The sequence below is a fragment of the Schistocerca nitens genome, chromosome 4 (assembly GCF_023898315.1).
Source record: "Schistocerca nitens isolate TAMUIC-IGC-003100 chromosome 4, iqSchNite1.1, whole genome shotgun sequence".
NCBI classification, from domain to species: domain Eukaryota; kingdom Metazoa; phylum Arthropoda; class Insecta; order Orthoptera; family Acrididae; genus Schistocerca; species Schistocerca nitens.
Genome location: NC_064617.1, coordinates 513,127,898 through 513,150,427, shown reverse-complemented (window position 1 = coordinate 513,150,427; position 22,530 = coordinate 513,127,898). Strand labels below are relative to the sequence as shown.

Sequence of the window (22,530 nt, the reverse complement as noted above, 5' to 3'; positions counted from 1 at the left end):
ATTGAGGTGTTAAAGTTGAACAGTATGTAAAACACACAAATGCAGTGTAATAGGAATCATAACATCAGGAGTAGTGAGAAAATTATGCATAAACATAAGTGTTGGTGCTATTTGAAAAATAAGTTATTAGGAGGTATCAACTGAAGATAAATTGTTCTGTGAAAATGAGTGAAGGTGATTATGATAGCCAAGCAAATTTTAAAATGTATGCGGCATATACATGGTGAGGATCATTGTTTTTCAATGAAAGTACGAAAGTTACACTAGCAAGAGGATGGATACAAAACAGCCATAACTGTTAGTGACACTTACATTGTTATCACACACATATATGTTAAAGTTGTGTGACTGATGAAAGGAGACATAGTTATCTTTTATTACTGAAAACTTGTTCGCTAAAAGCAGCACACTTAAATTCATGCGATGATTCAATTGTAATAACGGTGTGAAGTCCAAAGGAGTGAACTATTAGTGCTGCCACAATAAAATAGGTAGGTTAACATAAAAATAATTCAGTATCATAGAACAAATTTAAAAGTAAACAGGTGTTCATAGCCTGAAATTATTTTAAATACGAAGGAAAAGTGTAACACTACAGATTTAGCATTGAGACAAATTTTATTCATTGTAACTACCAGAAGGGTGAATTTCAGAGAGGAGAGGGATGCAAGGTAGGTTTACAGTACCATCCTACAGTTGCTCCTAATAATTGTGGTTAGTAATTGGGAAAGGAGAGGGGGATGGACAGAGAGCGAGAGTGATATCAACTGTTGGATAAAGGCTGCCTCTCTGCCTCTACACCAGACAGAAATGTCATTTCAGTATCGGTTTGGAGAAGGCCAGAACATACAATGGTTATTAACTAGTAGGAAGTGTACCCAGAGCCATGTCATGAAATTTCAAAACTATTTCAACATTCGCTGGTGATGGTGATTTGTAAGAGTGGTTGCTTAATAAGTCATTTCTTGTGAAACTGGGATCCATTTTTGTCTAAAATTAAAAGTATAGAATTTTAATTATCAAAATGACATGGATTCTAAACCTTCCATTTCATTCACAGTGGAAGCTAGGTTTTGAAAACACACTTTATATTAGTGAAAGCACTTCATGCCATAGTACTCATCTGTTTGTTTCTTGTCAATCCTATCCTTGTTTTAAATTACCCTACATAGAAAAAGCTTGTTATATTATTCTATTATGAAAAAGATAGATTGCTCACGTGTAGTGGAGATGTTGAATTGCAGACAGGCACAACAAAAAGACTGTAAGTAAATTCAGTGGAAAGACCTCCTTCTGACACACACACACACACACACACACACACACACACACACACACACACACACAGTGTCTGTGGTTTCCAAGACAGCGGTCATGTGTGAGAGTTGTTTGCATGAATGTGAATGTATGTGGTGTCTTTCAGAAAAAGGCCTTTTGTCCGAAAGCTTACTTGTTTAGCAGTCTCTTCGTTGTGCCTGTCTGCAACACAATGTCTCTACTATATGGTGAGTAGCAGTCTATCCTTTTCATAATTTTGTCTTTATTCCATACTGGGTTTTCCATTGTTTGTTAGATGGTTCTATTCCATTATTAATTTATACTATTTCCTTTTATGATTTGATGGTTATACATTATTTTAATCTCTTTATAATGGTTTTTCAAGTGTACTTCATACTTTTGTGAAATTATTCCTTTGTTGATGAAGCCTAGCTATGCTTGAACAAACAATAGAATATCATCATTAAAATGTAGGTAGTTACACTAGGTTCCATTTTTGCATGTTGCTTCTTCACTTTCCCAGTTTAGAGATTTGGAAACCACCTCTAGAGCTGCTGAGAGTATTTTTGATGATGTAAAAGCTGTAGCATTCATGTATATAATCTCCAGTATGCTAACATAGGTTGAATCCTTGCCTCGTTTCTCAGAAACTACGAATCTTGGGCAAAGCCGTAATCCATACTTATTGCTCTATTGTATAATTTCATTCAAAACTTTAAAATGGCCCATTGTGTAATATTCACATCTAAAGCCATCTTGTTCCTTTGCTTGATTGAAACCTATGTTTTTACTATGAGACTGGTGATGATTTTAGTGAGTATCTGGTACTTTGGGGGAAGGAAGCGTAGAGGTTTTTGTCTCCTTTCTTGTAAAGAAAACAAATTGTGATAATATACTGACTAGCATTGATGTTTACAGCTGTTGTATTCAGCAGTTCTAGGTTGTTTGTAAAATCAAAGTTTCACACATATTCTCCGTATCAACTGTTCATCTAACTCCTTTTCTCAGTGTGATATATAAACTGTACTTAATTTTTTGAACTCTTCCAAATTGTTCTTCATCAAACTTTTACTTAAGTATTTATCCATACACATTGTTCTCTGACAACTCTGCACTGCGCATTTGTTAAATACAATACATTGTTTGTTGCATGATGACAGCATATGAAGTCATTAGACCGGTTACACAATAAAAAAAGTTTTAAAAAGAAAAATATCTTTGTGAATATGCAAACTGTGGAGTAGAGCTAAACATATATCCATCAGTTTACTACCAAGAAGAGATCTGTAGTGGACAGATTGTGGAAGAAGACCAATTGGAAGGTTACAAACGAGATGGAAAGACGAGGATGTTGTGAATTGGAGAGTATTGTAATAGGAGGAAATGCTGAACAATAAATTGTGGAGAAAACAGGAGATTGGAAGAGACTTTGTGAATAATCTGCACAAGTATAAATATTTCAGGAACAAAGAGAACAAGAAATATTTTTTATAGATAACAAAATGTTACTGTGTTTCAGGAATCGCTGAAGGATGCCCCAGAGCAGCAGCAGCCATATTCCCAGTTAGCAGGTCGTATGGAGCATGTCTGCTCTCAAATGGCTGAAGTTCATTTGGAGGAGGCTCTTGGATCTCAGCTTGTATCAAATCTTTCTGACCCACATAATATGCAACATAAGTTAGTATCTTTCTGAACTGGTGGTAAATATCTAAATGTTTAATATTTTATGCTGGGAGCTGTTAAGACACTGACAGAACTGCTTTCCAGTACTCATGTTTGGGAGAAGTGTCAGTGCTGCCAACACACATGTATAAGAGTACATAAATTATGGTATCTTTCAGGGGACTTCCCCGATGGGGGTGGGGTTGAATTGGGGAAAGACAGATAGCAGACCCCAGGATGAGAGGGACCCCTCCTGTTGCAAGAATGATCTTTGTCTCCTCTCATCTTCATAACAGATGGGTGCTTGTATCAGTTGACAGTTCTAATATTGTCCATATGAAGGACCAGAGAAACCAGCTTTTAAGATAATCATTATAAAGATTTTAGCATACAACCACTGATATTTGGAAGATAATCCTCAGCAATGCTTTTCAGGAGTAAAGCTCCATCCTCTGGCTGTCAAAGTTGATCCTACATTGCACTTCAAACGCACACAAGGTCAAAATTTAAAAACAGATAACATTATTTGAACAGGAAGTCTTAGTTTTACGTAAAAAATGGCGTGATCAGATTCTCTGCTGTGGTTATTCATGTCACTGCCAATCTACCAAAGCATTCCTTATGTAAAGTCGCATCAGCTGCCTCTTGGTGAACTTCTAGTTCGTAAATGTGTGTACAGCTCTGACAGGTTGCACCGAGGCACCAGCCTTTCCCTAACATTCCAAAGTTGTTACAAGGCCCAGGGAGAGACACTATACCAATGCTTATCTATACAAAATCATTTACATTTATTGTACTAACTCCCTGAAAAAATAAAAAAAATCATTCAAAAAGGCATTACCAATCTTACCAGTTCGTACATTAAGTACATCAGACTTAACCTAGTAGATTGCTATTTAAGCTTCCTCAGGCTGCTTCTTTATAAATTTAGTGTATAGAAGCTTAGTGAATGGTGCCAATAATGTTTCAGTGAGTGCAGCAGATAGGTTAAAAAGATAGATTGCTCACGTGCAGTGGAGATGTTGAATTGCAGGCAGGCACAACAAAAAGACTGTAAGTAAATTCAGTGGAAAGACCTCCTCCTGAAACACACACACACACACACACACAGTGTCTGTGGTTTCATTATTAAACAGATAGCACTAAATAACTGGTATGATGTGAAGACTGTAAATTATCTTATCTGTATTGGCAAGAAGAAACAGGAAGAAGAAATAGCAAGAGATAAGATGATGATCAATATTCCATATTTTGGAAAAAAAATCACAGAAACTGGTGAAGGTGTTTGGCCATACATCTTCCAGTTGACTTTTACAGCAAAAATTTAATCAGATATAGTTTATAGCATGAAGTCGCCAAAAGGCTGAGGTTTACAAAATACAGTGGGCATCATGTGAAGTGAAATATATAGGACAAACAAATAGGAAATTTTCAACAAGATATAGGGAGCATACAGATGCTCCCAGTCTGGGCAACTACAGCAGATTGGTGGCTGCCAGACATATTTATGAAACTAGGCATCTCCTTAAAGACACGTGTGTGTGTGTGTGTGTGTGTGTGTGTGTGTGTGTGTGTATTTTCGATGAAAATGTTGAATGAGATTTTCACTCTGCAGCGGAGTGTGCGCTGATACGAAACGTCCTGGCAGATTAAAACTGTGTGCAGACCGAGGTCCTGAGTTTGAGTCTTGGTCCACACACAGTTTTAATCTGCCAGGAAGTATGATGAAAGCCTTGTTTGCTGAAAGCTCACCTTCTGACAGTCTCTTGTGCCTATCCATGATTCAGGATTGCCTCTATATGGTGAGTAGTAATTCAGAGATTATATACATCATAAAATTGATACAATTATAATAGAGGGAAACATTCCACGTAGGAAAAATATATCCAAAAACAAAGATGATGTGACTTAACAAATGAAAGTGCTGGCAGGTCGACAGACACGCAAACATACACACAAAATTCAAGCTTTCGCAACAAACTGTTGCCTCATCAGGAAAGAGGGAAAGACGAAAGGATGTGGGTTTTAAGGGAGAGGGTAAGGAGTCATTCCAATCCCGGGAGCGGAAAGACTTACCTTAGGGGGAAAAAAGGACGGGTATACACTCGCTCGCTCGCGCGCGCTCGCGCACACACACACACACACACACACACACACACACACAAGCAGACATATTTAAAGACCAATATAAATATGTCTGCTTGTGTCTGTATATGTGTGGATGGATATGTGTTTGTGTGCGAGTGTATACCCGTCCTTCTTTCCCCCTAAGGTAAGTCTTTCTGCTCCCGGGATTGGAATGACTCCTTACCCTCTCCCTTAAAACCCACATCCTTTCGTCTTTCCCTCTCCTTCCCTCTTTCCTGATGAGGCAACAGTTTGTTGCGAAAGCTTGAATTTTGTGTGTATGTTTGTGTTTGTTTGTGTGTCTGACGACCTGCCAGCACTTTCATTTGGTAAGTCACATCATCTTTGTTTTTAGATATATAAAATTGATACAAGTAGATAAGAAAGAAAAGAAACTTGGTGTGCTTGATGAACTTAAAATATCAGCCTAACAGCTTAAGTTTGATACTGTGCTTAATATACAGTCTGGCAAGAATAATGATCCCTCTTTCGATGTTTTTTTGGAACTCTCTGTAGAGCATGATTTTGCATGGATAACCATAGGTATGTCGTCTCTCCATGTACTCTGCAGCATCTTTGTAATGTTATGCAATAGCTGGTGGCTCAGTGCAGCCTCTCAGAGCCTTACACGTGTTTACTAGCTAGTGATGCACGGAGATGAAGCTGACATAACCAGTGTTTACCTCTTTACAGAAGGAACCCACTGGCGGATGGGTGATAACATAGATAAGTGGTTCACAGAATTTGGTGTTGCAATTTTTAAAATAAGATGAGGACTGTATATACGAATAGTTTTATTTCCTTATTTCAACCTTGCGTGCTTTTAAAATTGCATGCTTATATAGGGTTGCCTGAGACAACCAGATGATGAGCTTGACTCCAGAACCGCATTGCTGAGGATTATGTTCCTAATATTAGTGGTTCTATGCTAAAGTGTTTATAATGGCAGTTAACTGTTGTCTCTTATTGCCTTTAAAACTCTCAACAGCTCCTGATTATTCAAATTTATCCAGCTCCTTAATTTCCTACCTGTCTGAGATTTATCCAGTTTTAATATGCAGTCCACAACCAAAGGCCAGTTTCAATATCTGCTGTTGGAAATGTTTTTTAGTTTAAAATCTCATTTTGAAATACATCTTAACAGTGTATAACCATCTTTCATGTTTCTTAAGCTAGTGTTAGCAGAGATTAAATTAAATTAAATCAGGTGGACTTCCCTATCAGACCTCTCATGCAGTCTGTGGTTCTTGTTTTTTACTTCTTCTCTTTTTTTTATTATTGAATTCCAGACCCCATCACAGTTAAATTTTCTTTTGTCTCATCATACATTATTTCAGCCCCTTCATCTGTGGAGCTAATAGTCATATAAAGATGGTGTCTTCGTGTCCATCTCGGTTATGGTAATGATGTCAGTTTGCTATTCATAATAGTGTACAAGCATTCTGTTTTGTTCACTGTTGGGTGTGTGCCTGCATTATCCCTGTTTATTTTGTGTTAGTAACCCTATATTCACCTTACCATAACTTCTGTTCTTCTTACCACTGCACTTCACAAATTCTCACAATATCCAACTTCAACCTCTCCACTACATATACTAAATAGCCAATTCAGTTTTGTTAGTTAAGTCATGCTACACTCACTGTAACTCATCTTGCTGAACACTGTCCATTGAACTGGAACACCAGATCATCATGAAGATACGTACTGGAGGCTACATCAATTATGTAAGAAGAAATTGAAGAGTAATATGACATGGCTTAAACCTCAGAGTTGTTTAATTTCATTTTATATTTTGAAGGTTGTCACTCCACATCGCTATTGTTATTTACCATTTTTCTTTGTGCAGATTCTGAACACACATCAGAGGCATCACAGATGTTCCTTCTTTTGACGCTGTTTTATGTTTTTGGGGAAATACCCTTCTTGTAGTTTGTACTGACCTAAAGGTCATTCATATTTTGTAAATTTTTGGTGCATTTTAAAGCAAACTTGTCGACTATCCATGTAAGAAGCTCTGCTGATATGCGTTTTTTCGCTTTCAGCTTGGCTACTTGTTTCCTGAAACTGGAAAAAACTTCTTTGTGGCATTAGTGATGAAACTTGGTTTTAAAACTCCAACTGCTTTGCTTAAAATGGATAGCGTGCTATTGCCTAGACAGATCTGTCGGCATATATTGTAAGGTTTAGCCTAAGATAGCATTAGATTAGTTTTTGTAACAGACTCTGCTGAAGTCTATACACCTACATCAGTTGTGGAATACGTGTGCCTCGTTTGCAGTACAGGCTATTTTGGCAGGATGAAATTATTTCACCCCTTTTTTAATGTGCTTTGCGACAGTAATAACAAACCACAGGTGAAGTGTATTACTGGTTCATATAAGCTGTAAAGCCTTTTTCTTAAGGGAACCTCTTCAGGATAGCTGTAACGTGTGATTGTTCTGCCCCCTTCTCATAATACTCTAATTTGGACAGTGTAGCTACATACATGGAAGAGGATGATGACGACAACGTCGATGCCAGACAAGTAAATTTCATGTCGTTGATCACATTGTTTCCAACTTTCTCCAGATACTATTTGGCTTCATTGTATTTTGTCTTTACATTTTTGTAATATTGCTACCCAGTGAGTGATTTGTCTCAGGTTTTATGATTTTGAATATTTCAGATGTCATGAATGATGAAAACCAATAGCTATTGAGAGATGCTGTTACACAAGTAGTTACTTGGACACATGAAGTTTTGGCACTGTATTCCATCAAAGTTCAGCATCTGAGGGAATCTTTATTGTGTATTCACTTTTTCTGTGCTGCAGGTGCTCAAGCAAAGCCACTACCATACAGCTGTTGAAAATACTATCTTATGTAAACTATGTTGATAGTGAGAAAAGTAGGAGAATTAAAATTACCAATATCTCCGAAGTCTGCAAACTCTGAGTCCAAATTGGGCTTGTTAAAGTCTCCTCCTGAACCAGATACAGTGATTACATGCATGTAATATTCTCAGTTGTGCCTTCTGAAACATGAATAAAACAATCAGACAGTCAGCTGTAACAAATGCAGTGGTCAGAAAAAGGTAAAGAAATGGTTGATGTTCTTTTTTTATGTTCTGGAGACAGAAACAATTGTGTATAAAATGTGCTCCAAGACATTTGTGTGTTTTGACAGCCCTGATTTCAGTTTGTTTAGTAGAAGCTTTACAGTTGCAAATGGTCTAAAATTTGCTTATGCGGGCTAGTTTCAGTAACCCATTCTTTTCCCTTTCATCATCAATTACAATAGATGCACCTATCCTCATTGTGGCTTAACTTTTTATCATTCTCAGTTGTGTGTAATGTTATGTTGTTAATAGTGATGTTAGTTTCATCTGTGTGTTACAGAAGGAAACTAGTTTTATCATTTCATGAATGTTACACCTTTAATTTTGAAAGACATCATCAATTGTGTGTACTGGTTTGTTTCATGTGCTAGGCACTGGACTTTCAGGTTAGAAATGCCTCTGACATTATTTGACTTACTGTAACATAAAAACAGTCCAAACTCTTCTTTACGAGGTTTGTAGTGCTGCTCTATATAAGTGCTTATTTTGCTGGTAATGCATCCATTTTGAATCATCACTAGAACATAAAAACACTGTTTCTTTGTAAGGATGAAACACACGACATATAATTGGTTGCTTACAGTTACTGAAAATTGCAACATTAAGATGGAGACAGTTGTTTACAATAAAATGTACTTCACAGATTGAGGAAGTTACAGTACACAAATGATGAGAATTACAGAACTGTACATACATTTCTACTGAGAGATTCAGTACAGTGAGAAGCCACCACACATTGCAAGTGGAGCCTCTAGACAGCATGGTATGGAATCGGAGAAAGCGTAGAGTGCTGTTGGAGAAACACTGCCACATGATTTGTACGCATGTCAGCAAGCTTAACAGTGGTTGTGGGAGGACCACAACGAATAAATTGCCAACCGAACATATCCAGACATGTTCAATTGAGCTACCTGCAGGAGGGGTAGTGCCTCAGATTCAAAAACCTATCTGGTGTAGAGGTTGCTGTTCAGATTCACCTCAACACATAGTAGGTGAGACTGCACACTATAGCTGCCCTGTTCAGATTTACTCACATGCTGAAATTGGATCGTCTAATCTCAAGGAGGCATACCAGCACCTGCACATATTCAATTCATTTGATGTCTCTGCACCAACTGAGTATGGTGTAACACTGTACTATCCAGTCTGTCAAGAGATCACTGCTTGGCCTACATGCCCATCATCTCTCTGCAGTCTTTGACTTATTATGGTTCTACTGTTCTACACATCCTCAAATTTTGGATTGATTCAAACCATTCTTTCTGGGTGTTACAATTTTCACAAACAGTAGTGTAGAGAGAATTAACATGACAATTATGAACCATATATGATTTATAAATAGTGGAAAACTTCAATCTGTCAACACTTCATCAGATGATGATAGAGAGAACAATGATATTGTGATTTTTCAGCTTTTACCAGAGCACTTTATGTCGAAATAGTAGACAAATGAACTGACTGACTGGGGGCCAGCACTGAGCTCTCCTGCTCTTCTCCCTCTGATCAGCTGTTCTATTGGCTGTCTGTGCCCAGAATCCCTTCCCGCCAACGCAGTGCTCTGCCCTAGGTTCGCGCCGAGATGCACATACTGGTGGTACCGCTGCTTTTCCTACACCTGCCCCAACATCAGTTTGATGTCTTATATCTCATTCTCTTCTTGACCATTCTAAAAGCAAGGTCTCATGCCGTACTCAGGGGGTGTACTCATTATCACGATTTATTGAAAGTTCCCTTACATGCTTATTGACACAGCCACAGTAGCTAGATGTCTGTTTCAAAACTTTGGTGTGACATAGTCCATTCCATGTAATTCCCTCAGTCAATGTTCTGCAACTGCAGATGTAATCTGCTGCAATCTTGTGTGCCACTAGTGTTCCTGGCAACAATGTTCAACAGTATGCATGGTCTTACCTATGTATGTCTTAAACGCATTGGCTAGGTATCTGGTAGACCCCAGATTTCTGTAGTGTAAGGTTGTCTGTCACAGTGCCAAACCGTGCCCATGTTTTGGCTGGTGTGCAGAAGACCCTCGTCACTTGGTGCTTCTGCAGTATTCGTCCTATCTTCCCTGGTAATGCACCACAAAAAGGAATAAATGCAATGGCAGTGTCCTCATGAGAACTGTCTTCTGGTTCCACCAGTTGCACAGTGTGTGTAGGACGTAGGGCTCTCGCAATTTGCCACTCCTTGTAGCTATTCTTCTGGAAAACCACTCCCAGATGTTCAAGTTCTTTGTTGATACTTTCGTTATCAGAGAGGGTATGAGCACCTGTGTACCAACATTTTGAGCATGCTGTTCCACTGAGCCAGCTGGTGACAGCTGACCGCATGTAAGTGTGTCGTCTTCTGGTTCACGCTGTGGCCCAAAGTGCTGTCTGCTCTTCTTTTAACCAAGGCATCCAGAAAGGAGAGCACTGAACCCACCTCAACTTTCAAAGTAAAACTGATGTTCTGTTGTATGGAATTGAGATGTATAAGGAAGTCGTTCAGCTTCTCTCTTCCGTGTGGCTATATGACAAAGGTTTCATCTACATACCAGAAGAAACAAGTAAGTTTTCGTTGGGCTAATTCCGGGGCTTCCTCCTTGAAATATTCCTTATACATATTGGTGACAACTGGTGAAAATGGACTCCACATGACTACTCCTTCAGTTTCCTTGTAGTAGCCACAATCAAAAAGAAAGTATGTCAACATCAAAATGTAAAAAGATTGGTCACCTCTGCCTCAAATTTCTTTCCAATAAGTTCTGAAGATTCCTGTAAAGGCACTAGTTGTTGCCAATATGTACATGGATTATTTCAAGGAGGAAGCCCTGGAATTAACCCAGTTGAAACTTACTGTTTGTTCCGGTATGTAGATGGCACCTTTGTCATATGGCGTCATGGAAGAGACAAGCTGAATGTGTTACTTATACATCTCATTTCTGTACACTAGAACATCCATTTTACCATGGAAGTCGAAGTGGATGGAGTACTCCACTTTCTGGTTAAAAGACAAGCAGACGGCCCCAATGTGTACCAGAAGAAGATGCACACTGAACTATGCTTACATGCAGACAGCTGCCATCACCCAGCTCAAAGGAACGGCGTGCTCAAAACATTGGTACATAGGGCTCGCATCCTCTCTGATAACAGGTGTATCAACAAAGAACTTGAACACTGCAGAGCAGTTTCCCAGAAGAATGGCTACAAGGAGTGGCAAATGCTGAGAGCCGTACATCCTACTCTCTCTTTACAACTGGCAGAACCAGAAAAGATTCTCAGGACAACATGGCCATTGCATTTATTCCTTTTTGCGGCACGTTATCTGGAATATAGGACCTCTGGAAACACCAAGTGAAGAAAGTCTTCCGTCCGCCATCCAAAACTCGGACACTGCTTGGCTGTGTGAAAGATGACCTTGGACTTATCAGATACCTTGCCAGTGTGCTAAGACATACATAGGTCAGATGGTGCATACTGTTGAAAATCATTGCCGAGAGCATCAACAGCATTGCAGTTTCCAGGAGCCTAACAAGTCAACAGTTGCAGAACATTAGCTGACGGAATTACATGGAATGGACTATAATGATACCAAAGTTCTGAAACAGACATCCAACATCTGGGACTGCATAATTAAGGAGCCTGTTGAGATTCTAGTAAGGGTACTTTCAATAAATCGTGGTAGCAGGTACATCCTGAGTAAGGCATAGTACCTTTCTATTTGAATGGTCAAGAAGAGAAATAAGATATCAGACACCAAGCTGACTTCAGGGTGGAGGAACAGCAGAGGTGCTACAAGCACATGCATTTTGGCACGAACCTAAGGCAGAGAACTGTGTCGGTGGGAGGAGTGGGATAGTGATTCTAGGCATGGATGGCGAATAGAGCAGCTGATTAGGGGGAGAGGGGCAGGAGATAAGACTGGCTCTGGCCTCCCATTAGTCAGTTCATCAGTGCATGTTTGTTTGCCGACATAGTGCTTATCGGACACTGACATCCAGCAGTTCACCCGTGAGCTATTTTGACAATGAGTACTGTGTTCCATATTCATCATCGTTTCTTATCCATAATTCTGGAAATATTCTAGAATGGATCTGAGAACATATGTGTGGTTCATGACAGAACATATATATTTAACAAAATAATGTATTGAAAACATCCTTTTTGCCCACATGACTAAAGTAACACTAATATTCCTTTTTTTCTTTTTTCTGAAACTAGAAAGCTGCTTGCAAAACTAGAAGGCTTGTGTCAGACAAATGCAGATGCCACAAAAGTTAAAACAAACAAGGAAGATCAAAGTATTTCTGAAAATGACAGCAATGGGTTGTTGTATCAACTTACCTATCAGCCTGAGCAGGCCCGCCTAGCCCACACTTCTCGTATTGCTGATCTGGATCAGCGGTTGCATCGTTTGGAAACAGTACTTGGCCCAGAACCAGTAAAAGCGGTTTGTTTTTTCATTTGCTATAAAACTCAGAAATTGCAGAAAAAGTTAATGTGCTTAGTCTGTATTGTGATGGGATATTAAAAATGTGAATACTTATCTTTAACAGTCAAAATTTGAGACATTGATTTTTCGCTAGCTTTATGTGCTAATGAATAAATATTTGTAAACTGTTTTGATGTATTCTATACCATTATGACTTTGTATGAGTGCTTCATCAGCAGATAGATCAGTGTAGACTGACACAGGGTAAGGAATACATAATTTTGTCCTTTTTTTTCCACTATGGTTCTTCTGGAACTTCAAGAATTACCTAGTTATACTTACTAAAAGGAAATGTAGCATGACATTCATTAAAATGACAATGTTTAGACTCAACAAGCTGGTCTTTGATGGAGCAACAGCATTCTCTTGTAATCTCTTAAGAATTTCTCAATTATCACTTTCTGAAAACAATGACTGCACAAAAACTAAATTATTGTGAAGTAAATGCTGAATTTTGAAAAGTTTGTTCCAGAATTAAGAACTTCGCGTTGTACTCACAATGGATTTCCTACCAGGTGTTTTATACTAATCTGCACTGTTTATTTTTACATGAAAGAGCATTTCTTAAACTATTTTTTGTACATAGTTGTCATAATTGTTCAGACATTTGTCATAGTGGAAAACCAACTTTTCTATGCCCTCATTATAGAAAGATGCCGCCATCGAAGACAGCCATGCCTGAACACCATTTTTTCTTAGTTTTCTGTCTGTTTAGTTCCTTCCAGAGGTGAAAAAGTCAGTGTGATACACAGTTGAAAACAAAAGGCATGGAATACTTGATTCATCACAATGCATGTTGTCATTATGTTGGTGTCACTCAAAACTTTATTCAACAATTCGGTAGGTAGCAGTTAGATCACCCACTGTACAGCCCTGATCTCCTACCGTCTATCACTTTTTCTTGAACCTGAAGTGTGATTTCGGAGGAAGGTGCTTTGACAGTGGTGGTGACACAAAAATCAGCATTCAGCAGTTAGTGTCTTCGCTGATGGCATCTTCCTCTCATGAGGGATAGAAAAATTGGCTTCCCATTGTGCCAAATGTTTGAGCAAGGATGGCAACTATGTAGAACACTAATTTAAGAAATGCTCTTTCTTGTAAAAATAAATTTTGGCTCCAAATAAAGTTTTTTGAGTTTTTTTCCGAAGCAGTACTTACTTTCTGGACGTGTCTTGCTTGATGGCATACAAAATGTAGGTTATTGATCACACTCTTGGGACTCTGGAGTGGAATAAAGTCTTTTACTTTTCATCCATTTTTCAGTGATAGTTTTCAGTTTATTTATTGGCACTGTGTAGGCACTTTTGGGATAGTTTATTGAAGTTGACGAGGCCAAGATATTAGTAGCAGTTATGGGTCTTTGCAAGCATAGCTTAGTGCATGTTAATTGTATGTGCGCTTCTTGTGTTATACTTATGGATTAACGTTCTTATGTCATACTTGTGTTGGTTTCCTTTAAAAATGGAAGGCAGATACAGACATTTGTTGGAAATAATCTTTACATGATTCATGTGGGCTGAGTCATGCAGTGAACCTGATAACTTTCCTTTTACATTTAAACAGTAACTTTGAATGCACAGAACTACTTCATAGTAGTATTCCTTGATTCAGATGAAAGTGGAAGACTGCAGAATAGCATACTATTAGACTTTTCAACAACATTGCTCCACAGCATGTACTAGTCTGCCATATACCTTCCCTATGCGAAATCCTAATAGCTTTACCGTACAGAGCATTCAGATGAAATATGTCTTCAGTTTTATTGTTATTTTTCTGTTGTACTGAATTTGCTTGAAACCTGACAGCACTTAGCTCCATTGCTATCCCCATACCGTGTTGCACATTTTCGCGATTGGTATAAAGTGAGGAGTGTTATCTGCATATTGCACTGTATCATGATACAATTGTAGGTAACCCATTTATGTAAATAATGGATCGGGAAGGTCCAAAAACAGATCATGCGATTAAACCTGTTGTAACTGAAAGACACTCTGATTTTTGATTACTCATCCCCATTCACTGTTTCCTATTATCCAAGTAAGACTGCATTAGACATAGAGCATTTTCTCCTACTCCTTAGTGGTGTTTTGTTGATCAGAAATCGTAATCAGATGCTTTTCTTATGCCCAACAGTGCTGCACAGCTTATGTCTTATTTTTCAAAGCAGTTATATACTTTTGTTATCACACTCTTGTAATATTATCTCATCTTCTTGTGTGTACAGCTTTCTGTTGTTTTTGTACAAATGAGGCTGGTAAATAGTTATCCAGAAATGCCACAGCATTACAATTAAGCATATGCTATGCATGCTACAATTACTACACTGCATGAATACCTTGCTCCAGGTGGGTCTTACAACACAAGACATCGGTGGGCAGAGAGATGCTCCTAATGGTCTGTTAGAAATAACTCAGCAGCTGAGTGCTCGTGTTGCACTTCTGGATAATTCTCGTCTTGATCTGGCTGAATCCCGGCTTGCAGCTCTCTCTGCCAAAATGGATGCACTAGCTGAAAAGGGGCAGACTGCAACTCAATCTGCTGACAGGGATGCTAAGGTAATACCATTGATTTGCTGATGCCTTTTTAAATGGTAAGCCATTCTAGTGCCACAGAGCATACCTTGCACTAGGAAGTAAGCTCTGGTTTTAGTGCAAGTGACTTTCACCCTACGATAAAGTTTCTGTATTAGCACTTAGAGTTGCTGAAAAAGTCTACAGCAGATCTGCAAACATCTATGGCTAGGTGTTTTAACATGCCACAACTCAACACATAGTATATCATAGTATTACAGGTGTATAATGTAACTGGATAGATGATAAATCAACTCACCACGTGGTGGCAGGAGAACACACATAAAAGGAGGTTATACTTATGCAAGCTTGCAGAGCCAGTGGCTCCTCCTTCAGCAGAAGGGCTGAAGGGGAAGGGAGAGGGGTGAAGGAAAAGGACTGAAATGTTTTAGGAAAAGAAGTAGATTTTGGATAAATCACCAGAACCCCAGGTCAGGGGAGACTTGCCAGACAGGATGAGAAGGAAAGACTGACTGTTGGGAATGCACTGGACGAGATTTGAAGACTTGAAAGCTTAAAGGTGGCAGACAGGGTAGTATGCAAGGCAAAGATTGCTGCTAAAACATTGTGCACAAGTTAATATGAGTGAAAAGCTTAGTGAATGGTACGTAACAGAGATGGGAGGGGTAAAACAAAAAATAGATACATCAGAAAATGAAAGATGTCCTCACTGAAGGTCAACACACCTCTGGCCACATTAAATCTACAAACAAGCAACAGTACTTAAATTTTGACAGTTGCCATTCTTTCCATGTCAGACATTCCCTACCATACAGCCGTGGCATTCTAGGCAAACGTATTTGTTCGGATGCAGACTCTTTACAGCAATACACTACCATTCTCATCTGGGCCTTCACTGGATTTAATTACCCCACCATCCTAATTCAAGAGCAGATTTCCCAGGCCATCACATCCAATCCTGGTACTACTGATCCTTCCAAAAAACTTCAGAGCACACCACTTCTCACTAAGTATTATCCTGGTCTTGAATGTATTAATCAGCTACTTAGACAAGGCCTTGGCTTCCTAAAATCATGACCTGAAATGAGATCCATTCTGTCTGAGATTGTGCACACAGCACCTGGAATAGCTGTTTGTTGCCCTCCCAGTCTCCAAAATATCCTTGTCAGATCGTATGCTCCTTCTGCACCATCTCCTTACCCTATGGCTCCAACCCCTGTGATTGTCGCTGCTGCAAGACTTGACCTATGCATCCTCCTACCATCACCTCTATCCGCCCTGTAATTGGAAAGACATACTATCAAAGGGAGAGCCACCTGTGAAATAACATGTCATATACCAGCTGTCATGTAAACATTGTTTGGTCTTTGATATCAGCATGACTGCCACAGTTATCAGTTAGGATGAATGGCCATAGGCAGAGGGTGTATATTAGAAACCCACACTATCCTGTTGCAGAGCACACTCTACAACATTACAATCTTGACCTCAGTACCTGTTTCGTCGCCTGTGCCATGTGGATTCTTCCTTCAGACACTCCACCGGTGGGAACTAATGCTACAACATGTCCTTGGTTCTTGCCATCCACGTGGGCTTAATTTATGTTAACTTCTTGTGTCTCCGCTTTTCTTCTCAGTAACTATTTCTTTCTTTACTCCATTTAATTTTCTACATCTTTAATTTTCTGACCTGTCTCTTTTTCGCCATCCCCTTCCCACCTTTGTTACATACAGCGCACTTAGCTTTTCACTCATAGTAACTCGTGCATGATGTTTTAGCAGTTCTTTCTGTCTTGCATATTACCCTGTCTTCCACCTTTAAGCTCTTAGGTTTTCAAATCTTGTCCGGTGCAGTCCTCAACAATCAGTCTTTCCTTCTCATTCCATCTGGTAAGTCTCCCCAGACCCGCGGTTCTGGTTGACTTTTCCAAAATTTACCCCTTTTCCTAAACCTCTCCCCTTTCCTCCTTTTGCGGGAAGGAGGAGCCACTGGCTCTGAAAGCTTTCGTAAGTATAACTTTCTTTTAAGTGCGTTTTCTCCTGCTGCCACTTGGAGGGTAGATTTTTTATCTACTCAGTTACATCATTTTTGTTGTTATAGAAATTTGTTGCATTAATCCATAGAGATTGTATCTTGCATCACATATGCCTAATACAGAATTTGATTTGTGTACAGATTTTTTAAAATTGTTTAATTTTTCCCAGATTATGGAATTGTATGATTTGGTTAAGAAAAGTGGTGACATGTCTCAAATGCTACCACAAATTGTTGACCGCATGTTAGCTCTGGAAACGCTTCATCATCAAGGTAATTTCACTGTTTCAGAAGTTTATAATTTAATGTGGCAGTAAAAGTAGGCTATATCACATCTGGATTATGACTGGATTTAATTGTGCTTTTTGATCTACACCGTCATGTGTGTGTCCTTATTTTCAGCCGTTGATTTCAGCAAGTCATTAGGTCAGTTAGAACTAATACAGCAGCAGATAACAACAACACTGCAAAATAATGAAGACTTAATAAAGCAAGTACAGCAGACCTTTAGCCAGAATTTGGAATCTATCAAGAAGAATCTAGGTAACTTAGATGCGAGAGTGGATGCTTTAAAAAAGAAATGAAATTTAATTCTGTAAGATGGATGTACTTTTCTTTACTGTTGTAAAGGTGCACCATAAGTTTCCAGTCTATTTATTACATTAAAAGTACTTATGCAAGAAATGAAATAATTTTGTGAAAAGCTTCAACCACATTTAATTTTTCCAGGCGGCAATTACTGAGTCAATAATGGAACAGTATTGTGAAAGATAATATTTTTCTTGCTTGTAAATGCAAAACAAGATAAAAAGCTTAACTTTCATGTTTGTAATATTTCCACTAATAAACTATTATTTAAGAAAAGACCAGAAAAAAATTCTTGTGTATCATTTGCTGTTTCCCTGTTGTTCATATTTAAAGTTCCTTATTTACTACTTTTGTTACATTTCTTATGTAGGGCACACGCCCATCTACCCGCCTGAGGTTCAGGAAGAAGTACTTGGTTGCTTGACCATTTCAGAAAAATATTTGATACCTGGTGGGTGAATTCCCTAATGTTTAGTGGGCTCAAAAACATTTTTAAAAATTTTTGTTTATCGTTTAGAAACAGTGACAATATTGTTTTCAGGACACACACACACACACACACACACACACACACACACGATTTATTATTTGTATTGTCTATACAAGACATCCGCATGTAATGAAACTTTGCAGTCATTTAAGTTACTCAAAACAAATTTGGGGAAACAGATCTTGTTTTCCACTGTGTTCTGTTTTGGTTTCCTTTTACATATCCGTTTACACATAATCTTCGTCAGGCATCTCAATGGAATGCTGCAAGAGAATCGATGACTAACAGCAGAAGATAATGACAGAGAAAAATAAAATGGCTACATTGTGACCCAGTTAAATCACGTACTGAACGTAAGTTAGCTTGTAACTGCGTGCCAGTAAACTGAATCCATTTTTCAGAAATTGTTATCAAAAAGCAATTCCTGCACTATTTACACAAAATTTTATGATGATAAATGTCAAGAATGAAGAATTTCTTTGTAATGGAGTCCTCTAACTCTAGACTTAGGAATAACAAAAGTAAATTGTCGGTATCAGTACTGCGCAATAAAAATCAGAAAAAAAAGAAGTTTGAGGAAAGTGTGAAAATTTCCATTCCCAACTTCCCTGTAGCCCTTTGTCGGAGTTTGTGCCTAGTGAATGTCTACATTCTGAGTGTGGGGCTGGTGAGTACCATACACATTTAATAACAACAAAAATAATCAATTTTTGAAAATTTAATGTAATTGGATAGATAAAAAGATCTAGTCACCAAGCTGCAGCAGGAGAACACATACATAAAAAATGTTTTACTTATGCAAGCTTTTGGAGCCGGTGGCTTCTTCTTATAGAAGTTTTGAAGGGGAAGGAAGATGGGTGAAGGGAAAGGAACTGGAGAGGTTTAGGACAAGGGGTAGAGTTCAGAAAAGACACCCAGAACCCCAGGTCAGGGGAAAATTACCAGGTGGTAACTCTCACCTGACCTGGGGTTCTGGGTGACTTTTCTGAACTTTACCCCCTCTTCTAAACCTCTCCAGTTCCTTTCCCTTCACTCCTCTTCCTTCCCCTTTAAGCCCTTCAGCCGGAAGAGGGAGCCACTGGCTACAAAAGCTTGCATGAGTGAAATCTTTTTTTATGTATGTGTTCTCCTACTGCCACTAGATGAATAGACTTTTTATCTGTCCAGTTGCATTGCATTAACCTCTAATATCAAAAACTGGGGCACCACCACTCAAGGTTTGTAATGCTTGCCCAGATAGTGCAGAGTTCACTACTTTCTCATGGATCCATAAATAATACCTTAGATTTCAAATTCACAGACTTATTTAATGCATTTAATTCTGTTGGAAATCAATACCAAATGTAAAGCAGTCGCCTAGTAAAGTCAGGGGAACTCAAATGACAGAACACTGTTGTGGTATATTAAGAAAAGAGTGACACTTCCAGAGATTTCTCTCTTTACATCTGGGTCATTCCATACCAAGAGATTCAGGAAAAAATACTTGGTTGCTTGACTATTTCAGAAAAAAATTTGATACCTGATGGGTGTATTCCCTAATGTTTAGTGGGCTCAATAACATTTTTAAAAAATTTTATCATTTATAAACAGTGACGCTTTTTCGGGTCACAAGTGGTTTTTTGCATTTATAAGCACCTGCAGTTTTTTAATGTTGAATAATGGATTACCCCCAGACAATTTAAATAATAAGCATTTAGTTCAGCACACACTGGACTATAAATTAAAACCATCATCACCTAGCTGAATGTATTCATTAATATACTTTCAATGGCTTAAAGTTACTGGTCACAAATTAAAAAAAATTAACAGTATTTTTCCAAAGTAGTAGTAATTTCTCAGCCTTAATATTTTTTGTTCTGTTGCACTACACAGAATAGTTGCTTTTTAGAGTGTATCAGTAATGAGAAGCTTACACTTAAAAAATACACTTTTTTAAAAAATGGATCTTTTGAATTTTTTCATTCTTTGGCCTGCAATATCTTTGTTAGGGGACTAGATAACATCTGAAAATTACGTGCTGAATAGACTTTTGATATCAAACTTCAGTATAAATGTCAAATGCTTGATAGACTTTTATGATATCAAACTTCAGTATAAATTTCAAATTTGAGGTTCAATGGGAAGTTGCGAAGAAGAAAATTATGAATAAGAGTCAAAAATACATTTCTTAATACCTGCAATATCTGGACTAATGGAATAAAGTATATCAATTATATCATTCAAACACAAAAAAAAACACTGAAATTAAAGTAACGAATGATTTTTTTGTGAAACAATCCTCTGCAAGTCTGTACAGGCTCACAGATTCGTCTGTGTGTTGTCTTCCCCCTTTCACCACCGTCTGTTCACGCTCACTCAGTTAACAATGGGCTCTTGAAGTGTGCAGTTTAACAATGGAGTCTGTGTTCTGTTGGTGTTTTTATTAATGCAGCTTGCAATAAGAGTATGTATGGAGTGTTTCATAAAGAAATTACTTTAACCGAAGATTATAGTGAGGAAGAAAGTGTTATTTTACTTAAGAGTTGGCTCATAGGTTAACTCAACTTGTAAGTACCATGAAATTAAACACTAAGAAATTTCATCTCCTTTTTGGCCAGTCTTGCTTGCATCCTTTTAAACATAAAAAGCCTATAATAAAAGACATGAGAGAAATAATGTTTGATCATTATTCTAAAAATAAAAGCCCTTGTATCAATATAATTCCAGAAAACCTGTGATGTCCAACATGGTATTCTAAGATATTTGTCATTGACAAAAAAAGGTTTGGTGTTAATTCACACAAATAATTTTTTGACATCAGAAAGTATAAAAAAAAAGTTGATTTGGTTCGTGAAATCCTACGTCTATTGCCCGCTTGTAAAATTAGAAACCTAATTGAAGAAAGAAGACCTTTTGCATTGAATGCAAAAATTGAGAAAGTGGCAACTACTGTCAAAAAGAATTTGGAAGTTTCGTTTCAAAAGAAAAGTTGGCCTAAACCAGATGGAAGTTCTAACAATTCTCCAACTGAATATGATGATTTCATAGAAAACCTAAAAATTGAATGTTATATTTGAAACAAAGAGGATAAAGTTAAGATTATCGATTTACTACCAAATTTTTGGAGTCGAGCAAAAGTGCTGAATATAATGTGTCCAAATTTGGTTAAATTAACAAGGCAGTTAATAAAAGAGCCGGGAATTTTATGTGCACTATGAAAGAAAAATGCATCTAATTTCTTAAATCAAAACACAATTGAAAACGTTATTAGGCTTTAACAATATTATAAAAAGGAAAGTTGCTACTCACCATATAGTGGAGATGCTGAGGAACAGATAGGCACAACAGAGAGACTATCACAAATAAAGCTTTCAGCCAGTAAAGCTTCATCAGAAATAGCCCCCCCCCCCCCACACACACACACGCGCGGTCGGGGGAGGGGGGGGGGTGCTATTTTTGACGAAGACCTTACTGGCCGAAAGCTTTGTGTGACAGTCTTTTTGTTGTGCCTATCTGTGACTTCAGCATCTCCTCTGCATGATGTGTAGCAACTTTCCTTTTCATAATATTGTTACAGTCCATCCTGGATTTTCCACTGTTTGATTATTAAGTTTTATGAAGCCAACAATAACAGCTGTTTGATGGCTGGCAAGAGAGATTGTGTTTTTGTGAAAGAAAATGGTACTAAGGTTCAGAGACAAAAAAAGGTTGATATTGTGCAGTTTAGATGAACTATTCACTGAATTCAAAAAAGAAAATCCTGTCATTAAAACTGGAAGATTGAAATTTTGTGAGTGGAGACTGAAACAGTGTATTGTTTCAGGGGCATCTGGCACCTATAATGTTTGTTTTAGTATCACCATAATGTAAAGTTCATGATGGATGGGACCAATCTTAAAATTGACTGTAAAGACCTTTTTTTAACTTCTGGTTTGCAATATTGACAGTTACAGTTGTATGATCATGGGAAAATGTCAGAACTGTCCAGGCAAACAAGTTTTACTTGACATGTTTAAGGAATAGGAAGAAGACGATTTGATGCCTGACAATATAGAATACAAACAGTGGGTGACACTAGACAGAACAGAAATAATGATAATTACAGTCCATGAGAAGAGTTTTTTGAAGTGTTGGTAGCTAACCTTGAAAACCTGAAAATGCATCATTTTATTGCCGAAGATCAGGGTAAATTTTTGAAAGACAAAAAGCAAACCTTGGCAGTTGATGAATGCTTAGTTCTTGTCGACTTTTCTGAAAATAATTCCTTTGTTG

At 38.0% G+C, this 22,530-nt stretch overlaps 1 protein-coding gene across 1 annotated transcript in view; it reads left to right on the top strand.

Annotated features, from left to right (window-relative positions):
- The window catches only part of LOC126251916 (dynactin subunit 2), a 37,650-nt gene extending 19,572 nt beyond the window's left edge, over window positions 1–18,078 (top strand). The window contains exons 5-9 of the mRNA XM_049952648.1: window positions 2,798–2,955; window positions 12,366–12,594; window positions 14,982–15,191; window positions 17,372–17,474; window positions 17,604–18,078. Coding sequence (XP_049808605.1) covers window positions 2,798–2,955; window positions 12,366–12,594; window positions 14,982–15,191; window positions 17,372–17,474; window positions 17,604–17,785 — 882 coding nt within the window. The 3' untranslated portion in view covers window positions 17,786–18,078. The remainder of the gene's footprint in view (window positions 1–2,797; window positions 2,956–12,365; window positions 12,595–14,981; window positions 15,192–17,371; window positions 17,475–17,603) is intronic.
- The last annotated feature ends 4,452 nt before the right edge of the window (window positions 18,079–22,530 follow it).